Below are 11,817 nucleotides of genomic sequence, written 5' to 3'. Positions count from 1 at the left end.
GATATAAAACTGTATTTTTTTGTGAAGAATCAACAACAAGTGGGACACAATCATGAAGTGGAGCAACATTTATTGGATATTTCAAACTTTTTTAACAAATCAAAAACTGAAAAATTGGGCGTGCAAAATTATTCAGTCCCCTTAAGTTAATACTTTGTAGCGCCACCTTTTGCTGCGATTACAGCTGTAAGTCGCTTGGGGTATGTCTCTATCAGTTTTGCACATCGAGAGACTGAAAATTTTTCCCATTCCTCCTTGCAAAACAGCTCGAGCTCAGTGAGGTTGGATGGAGAGCATTGTTGAACAGCAGTTTTCAGTTCTTTCCACAGATTCTCGATTGGATTCAGGTCTGGACTTTGACTTGGCCATTCTAACACCTGGATATGTTTATTTTTGAACCATTCCATTGTAGATTTTGCTTTATGTTTTGGATCATTGTCTTGTTGGAAGACAAATCTCCGTCCCAGTCTCAGGTCTTTTGCAGACCCATCAGGTTTTCTTCCAGAATGGTCCTGTATTTGGCTCCATCCATCTTCCCATCAATTTTAACCATCTTCCCTGTCCCTGCTGAAGAAAAGCAGGCCCAAACCATGATGCTGCCACCATCATGTTTGACAGTGGGTATGGTGTGTTCAGGGTGATGAGCTGTGTTGCTTTGACGCCAAACATAACGTTTTGCATTGTTGCCAAAAAGTTCAATTTTGGTTTCATCTGACCAGAGCACCTTCTTCCACATGTTTGGTGTGTCTCCCAGGTGGCTTGTGGCAAACTTTAAACAACACTTTTCATGGATATCTTTAAGAAATGGCTTTCTTCTTGCCACTCTTCCATAAAGGCCAGATTTGTGCAATATACGACTGATTGTTGTCCTATGGACAGAGTCTCCCACCTCAGCTGTAGATCTCTGCAGTTCATCCAGAGTGATCATGGGCCTCTTGGCTGCATCTCTGATCAGTCTTCTCCTTGTATGAGCTGAACGTTTAGAGGGACGGCCAGGTCTTGGTAGATTTGCAGTGGTCTGATACTCCTTCCATTTCAATAGTATCACTTGCACAGTGCTCCTTGGGATGTTTAAAGCTTGGGAAATCGTTTTGTATCCAAATCCGGCTTTAAACTTCTTCACAACAGTATCTCGGACCTGCCTCGTGTGTTCCTTGTTCTTCACGGTGCTCTCTGCGCTTTTAACGGACCTCTGAGACTATCACAGTGCAGGTGCATTTATACGGAGACTTGATTACACACAGGTGGATTGTATTTATCATCATTAGTCACTTAGGTCAACAATGGATCATTCAGAGATCCTCACTGAGTTTGCTGCACTGAGAGTAAAGGGGCTGAATCATTTTGCACGCCCATTTTTTCAGTTTTTGATTTGTTAAAAAAGTTTGAAATATCCAGTAAATGTCGTTCCACTTCATGATTGTGTCCCACTTGTTGTTGATTCTTCACCAAAAAATACAGTTTTATATCTTTATGTTTGAAGCCTGAAATGTGACAAAAGGTCGCAAAGTTCAAGGGGGCCGAATACTTTCGCAAGGCACTGTATGTATAGAAAATGGATTACTTTATAGTAATGATGATAATGGTATGGTTGTTTTATTTGGTTTTGGTGTTGTTTTTTTCCTGAAGCGAAAAGGGAGATCCCTTTCAAAACAGTAATCATCATGTGTGTAAGGACATATGACACTATTGTTTTTAAGATAAAACAATCTGTCTTAAGCAATTACTACCAGAATGTCAAACAGGTTGCTGTAATGTGTTTTTCATACTTTTGTCCCTCATTTATTTAGTTCTATGTGGATTATTTTTCACTGTTATTAATTGGATAACAAAAAAAGGAAAGTTGGTTGCCAAAGAAATTCAATAGGAAATAATATCTGTCTTGTTTAGTGCAAGCTGTGCGATATTGGTGGAGATTACTTAAGATTTTGACAATGAAATAAAAAAAGTTACATGAAGTCATTTGTGTGCATCTGGATATATTTCTTTGTCATTTGGATCAAGCCTGATCTTAATATACCTGCTTCCTCAGTCTCAATCTCTCTCAGGGTGTAGCCACACCCTTTTGTTTGTTTCACATCGTTTCAATTGATGGGTGTTGTGCTAGTTGCATTAAAACCATTTGCAGTTATCATGAGGAAGACATCGAATGTTGGTACTGTTCAAATGGGTTGGATGCTGGGATGTCTGTCAGTCATCTCTGCGCATACACTAATGATCGTTTGTGTTGTATTCCTCACACTATTTTTCAAGTCTCTCCAATTACAACTGACCTGAGAATCAGTTATCCCCCCTCCATGGTCTGGTGGTTGGCAAAAAAGCTTTTTGTTTCTATTTAATTTTATTGAACATGATTATAGTAATTAACTTGATTTTTACGTATTTTTAATTCAAGTCCACTGTCCAGAATCTTTAAAAAAACACTTGATTAAGACACCATTTATTTAGAGGTGTGTAGCCTTTGCAAAGATAAGTTATCACTAAAACAATTATTCAGAATGAACTGTGTATGACTATTCTCTATTAATTCTCTTTTCACAGGCTCACACCTCTGTCTTTATATTTAAATTACATTTTATGATAAGGCTAGCAATCTCTCCCAACGTGTACTATACAGTATGTAATTCTGGCCTCTGTCAATGGAGCAGATTTGCTTTGAGCCAACATTTGAAAGGGCTGACTGGAACCTACCATCCTATACATTGTACAGTGTGTGAGAGACCCTGCTTGGCGAGGGGCTTTGGAGCAGGCTGACTGGACAGAGCCGTTGGGACCGAGGCTGTGTGAAAGGAAGGGTGGAGTTTCCACATCACATTGAGTACACACACTGCTGTCTGCATCACTGTGCAGTACCGCCAGTCCACTGGAGAGGAGTGTCATAGAAGGGGAGGAGGGTTGCACAACAGCATACAGGCCGGCACAGGCTACATTACTATTGAGAGGGAGGGATGAGAATGCTGAATCAGTGAAACTGCATGAAAGCCAGGGAGAGGGTGGGAGAGGGTGAACTGCAGGAGAGAGGGAAGGGAAAGATAGCCGCAAGGGTAAGAATTGTGATATATCGTTTAAAAAAAGAGTAGTTAAATGTATCGTTGTGAAGGACAAATATAGACACAGGTTTACCTTGCATCTAAGGTTTCAATATCTGTAAATCTCAATCAAGGTCCAAACATTCAGTTAATTTCAAACCATTCAGTGAAAGTGTGTTTGGTGATTTTGTTATAGGTGAAAGTTCATAGGTTAAACGTTCACGGTGAGCTTGAGGTGGCCGTACACCTTGCTGCAGACCAGGAAAGGAAGCCAAGGTAAGAATTTGACAACATGATTTCTTATGGATTTCTGCAGCAATGGTGTTTGCTGGTATTGTTTACCTGCTCTGTCAGCAACCGGAAGTCTTTCATACCTCCCATTAGAGAATGGATGAGAGCTGGGAATGACAGAACTAGAAGTCGCTATGGGGTGTGGGTACAATATGCGTCAAAGCAACCAAGTTTTTTAAAACTCGTCATACTGTTAACGCTAAGCTACTGAGCTACTATATCAAGAAACAGAATGCTAGTACAGGTGACATTTCTACGTGTGTGATACTGTCAAAATTACATTTTACTGTTATACTGTAACTCGGATTGCCATCCCATAGATGGAAGGAAGGGAGGTGGTGTTGCCGACTGTGTCCCGCGTTGCACTGTGTGGTGGTACCCATGGCAATGAGCTGTCAGGAGTGTACCTGGTGAGAGAGCGGCTGAAGAGGAAGGTGGAAGAAGAAGACCACATCTCCGTGGTGACCGTGATGTCCAACCCGCGTGCTGTCCAGCAGTGTCGGAGATACACAGAGACAGACCTGAACCGCTGCTTCACCCATGCCACCCTTAGGTCTGATGATGATGATTATGATGATAAAGTATAAGGGAGAAGGTATGGTGGTGATGATAGTGATTATGAGTCATGTAGAAAAGAGACATGACGATGATGACATTTATGTCAAAAGGTATAATGTTGTTGATCATGATGATGATCTTATGTTGGTAATGGTGAAAGTGAGGAAGGAGAGGATGAGAATGAGCGGGATAAAGAGCATGATGATGAGGTTGGAGACAAAAGTTTTATTAGTATTTATCCTTCTCTCTCTCCCTCTTAGTGGGCCTGTGACAGACAAAACCCCCTATGAGATAGTCCGGTCCCAGGAGCTGAACACCCTGCTAGGTCCTAAAGGTAGTCCAGAGGCCATGGACCTGGTGTGTGACCTCCACAACACTACCGCTAACATGGGCCTGTGCCTCATCGCCTACTCAGACTGTGACTGGATCTCTCTTCACATCTACAGATACCTGCAGGCAAGAGAAAACAATCCTCACAGAGACTCATTATTTTGGATGCATTTTCTCATTAGAGTAGATCTGCGCTGATTGAAAATATGGGATAGTTCTATTCTTAAAGATTAATATGGATGAATGAAAGTTAACGAGGTATACAATTTTTTTATTTTTTATTATTAATTTAGGACCTCAGTAGGGTAGAAAATGAGGTTGGCCTTAACTAGTCTGCTTCTAACAATTCGGAATGATCTTTGAATAGTAGACTAAATTATGCTAAGAACTTTGAACCAGATCTATTTTGAGGATACACACAATCATGGAGGAAAAAAAGATCTGCGATTCTATGATTTTACCCATGTTATCTTGAGATGATTTCTGTCAGGTTACCACTGGGGTATTGACAATTGATTTTGTTTTCCAGAGACAAATGTCTGACATACCTGTGAGGTTCATTCACTTTGACCTTCCCCTCAATGAAGCATATTCCCTCGATTCTGTAGGCAAACATGGCTTTGGTGAGTTAGTAGGGAGGTGGGCTTCTTTACTACCAGTACATTTTTCAGTTTTTTTTTACTATGGTAGTCTGATGATGCACATCTCTCTGCATTTAAATTTTGTTCATACTTTTAAAATGGAAACTTCTTTTCCATTTTTAACGGTGCTTAGTTGATTGAGTTTGTTTTGACAATTTAAAAAACACATATACAGCCAGTACATACGGTACATTAACAAATATATATCAAGGGTAGCACAATAAAGTCAGTCACGTATTTCCATCACAATGGAAATACGTGACTGTCTTTATTGTGCTACCCTTGATATATATTTGTTTGTGTCTCTCCAGAGAAAGATTAAGGCAGGAATTGTAAAACATGCTATAATTGCGTACGATGTATTGGAATCATATGTGTATTTGAAATACAATTCATGTAAATGTGTCTTTTTTCCTCTGCAGCGATTGAGATTGGTCCTCAGGCCCATGGAGTAGTAAGGTCCAATATTTTATCCACAATGCAAGAAGGGGTCCAGCACATGCTAGAATGGGTTCACCTCTTTAACTCAGGTACATGGCCTACAGAATCCTTTCCAACATTCAATTCAGCGCTGCTTTCAGATTGAAATAGTTCACTGTACCACATGCTTGAATTGTAACCCCTCATTCAGATTCATCCCACAGAGCTTTCTCTTCCCCTCTTTCTCTCCCCCTCTCGCTGTCTCTCTCTTTCACAGGTACCCAATTTGAAGGAGGAAAAGTGGATGTGTACACCATGCTGAAAAATGTGGACTACCCAAGAGACTTTGAGACCCACGGTATTACAGCCGCCATTCATCCTCAACTCCAGGTATACAATGCCCTTGAAACTTTAACAACTGGACACTCACTCAGTATGGGATGCACAATAGTTCCTTGCTGAGTAACAGCAAAGCAATCTCTGGGTCAGGATTTGGTATACCCACACTCCTCCACTCTTTAACTCCTCTGTCTCTCTCTCTCCCCCCTCTCTCTCAGGATCGGGACTTCTGCCTCCTCCGACCCAATGACCCTGTGTTCCAGACTTTCTCTGGAGAGACACTAAAGTACAAAGGGACTGAGCCACTCTATCCATTCTTCATTAACGAATGTGCGTACTATGAGAAGGGCATAGCTCTCTCCCTTGCAAGACAGAGGAGTGTGGGGATACCATCCATCCGATCGGAGAGAGAAGGAGAACAGGGAAAGAGGAAAAGTTCAGCAGATGAAATGGAGGAGGAAGAAGAAAAAAATAAAGGGGAAATGGAGGGGGAAGGCTATCAGAAGCTAATGGAATATGGAGAGGAGAGTGATTCACTAAATGGACAACACAACTGAGAGCTAATTTCAAGTTCTTGATATGAATTGTGGATTTAAAAAAAAAGTTATGTAAAATGAGACACGTTGATCAAATGTTATGAACTTCAAATAATAATAAAAAATCCTTAATTGAAATGACAGCATATGCTGATAAATGCTTACACACACACACCTCACCTTGTGAGGAAAACAGCACTGAGCCTTTTTCTAAAATGTTTTATGAGTTGGAGAACACATTGGGAGGGATCTTATACTATTCCTCCATACAGACTCCTTCCAGATCCTTGATATCCTTCCTCTGCGCTTATGGACTGCCGTTTCCAATTCAAGCCACAGGTTTTCAATGGATTTCAAGTCTGGAGGCCAATTAACCCCACTGACATGAAAATAGAATTCTTTGGCCAGACACCAGTGGTGGGTTTGTTATCGTAATGAGAATTCATAAGCAGAAAAGAACCCTATACCTACTGAAAAATATGGTGGTGAGTCTTTGATGCTATGGGGCTATATTGCTTCCACTGGTCCTGGGGCCCTTGTTTAGGTCAACAGCATCATGAACTTGGCACCAATAGACATGGCAGCTCTGAGTGGATGGAGTGGACTTCTAGTCCTGCTCAGGAGGTGTGCACACCATCCACTGCTTCCGAGTATATTACTTGCTAAAGTTCAGTCCCTGGACAATATAGTAGACGAGCTCAGGGGGAGGACCTCCTTCCTGAGAGACATCAGGGACTGAAACATACTCTGTTCCACTGATTCATGGCGCTCTTCGGATATACTGCCCCCATCCATACAGCCAGCTGGGTTCTCAGTACATCACGCAGGCAGGAATAAAGAACTCTCCAGGAAGAAGAAAGGCGGAGGTGTATGTTTTATGATTAACTACTCATGGTGTGGCGTACTGGAACTCAAGTCCTTTTGTTCACCTGACCTAGAATACCTCACAATCAAATGCTGACTGCATTAACTCCCGGGAGAATTCTCTTCGGGTTACAGTCACAGCCGTGTTTATTCCCCCTCAAGCTGAAACCACAACGGCCGTCCAGGAACTACACTGGACGTTGTGCAAACGAGAAACCATATATCCTGAGGCCGCATTTAACAAGAAAGACGCTACTGAAGTTCTATCAACACTTCGCCTGTAGTACTCACACTCAAAAACTCCGGGATGGCTACAAGGTCCTCCCCCGCTCGGCAAATCAGATCACAACTCCATTCTGCTCATCCCTTTCTACAGGCAGAAATTCAAACAGGAAGTACCTGTGCAAAGGTCTATTCAACGCTGGTCTAACCAATCGGAATCCGTTCAAGATTATTTTGATAACGCGGACTGGAATATGTTCCAGGTTGCCTCTAAGAATAACATTGACATATACACTGACACAGTGACTAAGTTAATTAGGAAGTGTATAGGGGATGTTGTTCCCTACATGACTATTTAAACCCACCCAAAACAAAAAACGTGGATAGATGGCAGCATTTGTACAAAACTGAAAGGGCAAACCACCACATTTAACCACGGCAAATTGACTGGGAATATGGTTGAATACAAATAGTGCAGTTATGCCCTCCATAAGGCAATCAAACAGTACATAGTAAAAGTGGAGTCGCAATTCAATGGCTCAGACACGAGACATATGTGGCAGGGACAAGCTAAACACCTTCTTGAGAATAACAGAACTGTTTCGATTTCGGTTATTCACTTTGTTATTTTGTTTAGTGTTCAGTTTAAATAAAAAGTCATGAACACTTAGCACGCTGTGCTTTGGTCTGATTCCTCTTCATCTGACGACGACACCCGTACACCAAGATTGAACTCTTTGGCCTGAATGTCAAGTGTCACGTATGGAGGAAACTTGGCACCATTCCTACGGTGACGAATGGTGGTGGCAGAATCATGCTGTGGGGATGTTTTCAGCTGCAGTGACTGGAAGACTAGTCAGGATCGAAGGAAAGATGAACGGAGCAAAGTACAGAGATGAAAACCTGCTCATAACCTGATTGGGGTGAAGCTTCACCTTCAAACAGGACAATGACCCTAAGCACACAGCACAGACAATGCATGACACGTCTCTGAATGTCCTTGAGTGGCTCAGCCAGAGCCCGGACTTGAACCCGATCGAACATCTGTGGCGAGACCTGAAAATAGCTGTGCAGCGATGCTCCCCATCCAACCTGACAGAGCTTGAGAGGTTCTGCAGAGAAGAATGGGAGAAACTCCCCAAATACAGGTGTGCCAAACTTGTGGAAGATTCAAGTCTGTAATCGCTGCCACAGGTGCTTCTATAAAGTACTGAGTAAAAGATCTGAATAAAATAATTTAATCAATTTTAGAATAAGGCTGTAACCTAACAAAATGTATATATATATATATAGTTTTGGCAAGTTGGTTAGGACATCTACTTTGTGCATGACACAAGTAATTTTTCCAACAATTGTTCCCAGACAGATGATTTCACTTATAATTCACTGTATCACAATTCCAGTGGGTCAGAAGTTTACATACACTAAGTAAGCCATGACTTTAAACAGCTTGGAAAATTCCAGAAAAATATGTCATGCTTTAGAATTGACATCATTCTAGTCAACTGGAGGTGTACCTGTGGATGTATTTCTACCTTCAAACTCAGTGCCTCTTTGCTTGACATCCTGGGAAAATCAAAAGAAATCAGCCAAGACCTCAGAAAATAAATTGTAGACCTCCACAAGTCTGATTCATCCTTGGGAGCAATTTCCAAAGGCCTGAAGGTACCACGTTCATAGTACACAGGTATAGACACCATAGGACCATGCAGCCGTCATTCAGCTCAGGAAGGAGACGCGTTCTGTCTCCTAGAGATGAACCTACTTTGGTGAGAAAAGTGCAAATCAATCCTAGACCTACAGCAAAGGACCTTGTGAAGATGCTGGAGGAAACAGGTACAAAAGTATCTATATCCACAGTAAAACTAGTCTTATATCGACATAACCTGGAAGGCAGCTCAGCAAGGAAGAAGCCACTGCTCCAAAACCGCCATAAGAAAGCCAGACTACAGTTTGGAGAACGTCGCTGGAGGCTCCGGACTGGAGAACGTCGATGGAGGCTCCGGACTGGAGACCGTCGCTGGAGGCTTCTTGCCATGGATCATCACTGGAGGCTTTGTGCCATGTATCATCACTGATGGCTTCTTGCCATGGACCATCACTGGAGGCTTCTTTCCATGGACCATCACTGGAGGCTTCTTGCCATGGACCATCACTGGAGGCTTCTTGCCATGGATCATCACTGGAGGCTTCTTGCCATAGATCATCACTGGAGGCTTCGTGCCATGGATCATCACTGGAGGCTTCTTGCCATAGATCATCACTGGAGACTTCTTGCCATAGATCATCACTGGAGGCTTTGTGCCATGGATCATCACTGGAGGCTTCTTGCCATAGATGATCACTGGAGTGGAGAGACACACAGGAGGCCTGGCTCTGGGAGCAGGCACAGGACTCACCAGGCTGCTGAGACATACAGGAGGATTAGTTCTTAGCGCAGGCACAGGACTCACCAGGCTGGGGAGACATGCAGGAGGCCTTGTCCTTGGCCGAGGCAACGGATACACTGGGCCGTGGAGGCGCACTGGAGGTCTGGAGAGCAGGGCTGGCACAATCCTTCCTGACTGGATGCTCACCCTAGCCCGGCAGATGCGGGGAGCTGGGATGTAGCGCACCCGGCTAAGAAAACGTACTGGAGACACCGTGCGCTCCACCGCATAACACGGTGCCTGACCAGTACCGCCACGGTAAGCATGGGGAGTTGGCTCTGGCACTGTTCCTGGGTGGACCGACCACCACTCTACCTCCTCCCAGCTTGTCTCATACCCCAGCCACGCTGCTCCTCCTTACCACGCTGCTTGGTCCTTTGGTGATGGGAAGTTCTGTCATGGCTGTTGAAGGAGGAGGACCAAGGTGCAGCGTGGTCAGCATACATTTTCTTTTATTATAAAAATGACGCCAACAAAAAAACAATAAACCATATAAAAACAAACCGTGAAGCTCAAAGGATATGTGCTCTTAACAAAGTCATCATCCCACAAAAAACACGTGGGAAACCGCTACCTATGTATGGTTCCCAATCAGAGACAATGATAGACAGCTGTCCCTAATTGAGAACCATACACGGCCAAAATGAAGAAATACAAAAACATAGAAAAAAGAACATAGAATGCCCACCCAAATCACACCCTGACCAAACCAACATAGAGACATAAAAAGCTCTAAGGTCAGGACGTGACACTTGGTTTCATCAGACCAGAGAATCTTGTTTCTCATGGTCTGAGATTCTTTATGTACCTTTTGGCACATTCTTAAAATTAAGTGGTGATCCTAACTGACCTAAAACAGGGAATTTTTACTCTGATTAAATGTCAGGAATTGGGGAAAAAATAGTTTAAATGTATTTGGGTAAGGTGTATGTAAACCTCCGACTTCAACTGAATATATATACATATATACACACACACTCCGGACTCCGACATTGCTCGTCCAAATATTTACATATTTCTTAATTCCATTCTTTTACTTTTAGATTTGCGTGTATTGTTGTGAATTGTTAGATATTACTGCACTGTTGGAGCTAGGAACACAAATATTTCGCAATAACATCTGCTAAATGTGTATTCAAATACATTTGATGCCCCTGTTTTCAGTACCTTTCAATACCTCACTTTGCAAAATTTCCTTCTCTGAGCAATTGTATTAGTATAAAATAATATAATTTATTTCTTTTTTAATACAATATTTCTTAGTATTTGTATTATTTATTTGAATACAGTCCGTTTTTCTCATATTTATGAAGGATGACAATAATTTATAACCCCACTGTACATTTGTTTGATTTACATTTGCCAGGTAGGATATATGGATAGTACAATCTGTTTAAAATATATATTTTTAAATCTACAGCATTTTAAAAAGGTTTATGACTTGTATTAGCTACTTTGTTCAACATACCATTGTGTGAGGGTAATATTGGGACCCTACATTCCTAAAGAATTTCTGCAGAATCCTACAAATCAATCAAAATAGTATTCCTGATAAAAGTAAACAAAACTAATGAACTCAACAAAGTATATACAAAATATCAAACCAATGCTACTAACACTTCAAACAATGATACTCTCTCAAAATGAAATATTTGTAGCTTATAATTTTCAAGTTGTCTGTGCACAAATGTGTTAACATCCCTGTTAGTGAGCATTTCTTACTTGCCAAGATAATCCATCCACCTTGTGTCACAGAACACAATGCCACAGATATTCTGCCACTGTCTTCTTATTGTCTTGGTCTTGTGCCTGTATATCAAGGTGGCAAGGCATATGAACTAACAGGTTATAGAGCAAACAACGTAATTATCACAACCCATAGGTTGTAATATGTTTTTTTTTCTGGTTTGGCTTCCCCAGTGATTTTACCCACGCTCCGCTACTGGATATCTCTGTATTTCATTTTAAATAAATTTGTAAACATTTCTAAAAACTGAAAAAAAATCTATTTAATAAATGTGTAATTGAGGCTTTAACAACATTTGGAATAAGGGGTATGAATCCGTTCTGAAGGCACTGTAGCTTACCCTCATATACTGTATCTACTGCTATACATATCATACTTAGTTGATCTTGTCCAAATTCTCCCTGTGTACAT

The 11,817-nt window shown here is 41.7% G+C and overlaps 1 protein-coding gene across 1 annotated transcript; it reads left to right on the top strand.

The window, feature by feature from the left end:
• The first annotated feature begins 3,201 nt into the window (after positions 1-3,201).
• LOC135509960 (N-acyl-aromatic-L-amino acid amidohydrolase (carboxylate-forming) B-like) lies at positions 3,202-6,221 on the top strand. Its single transcript, XM_064930780.1, has 7 exons — positions 3,202-3,305; positions 3,641-3,873; positions 4,139-4,334; positions 4,738-4,831; positions 5,272-5,379; positions 5,547-5,659; positions 5,827-6,221. Exons 2-7 carry the CDS (start codon positions 3,641-3,643, stop codon positions 6,163-6,165), a joined length of 1,083 nt encoding a protein of 360 aa, XP_064786852.1. The 5' UTR covers positions 3,202-3,305; the 3' UTR covers positions 6,166-6,221.
• The last annotated feature ends 5,596 nt before the right edge of the window (positions 6,222-11,817 follow it).

This window comes from Oncorhynchus masou, chromosome 23, assembly GCF_036934945.1.
Source record: "Oncorhynchus masou masou isolate Uvic2021 chromosome 23, UVic_Omas_1.1, whole genome shotgun sequence".
Lineage (NCBI taxonomy): Eukaryota > Metazoa > Chordata > Actinopteri > Salmoniformes > Salmonidae > Oncorhynchus > Oncorhynchus masou.
The sequence above is the reverse complement of the archived record's forward strand: the minus strand, read 5'-3'. Positions and strand labels throughout refer to the sequence as shown.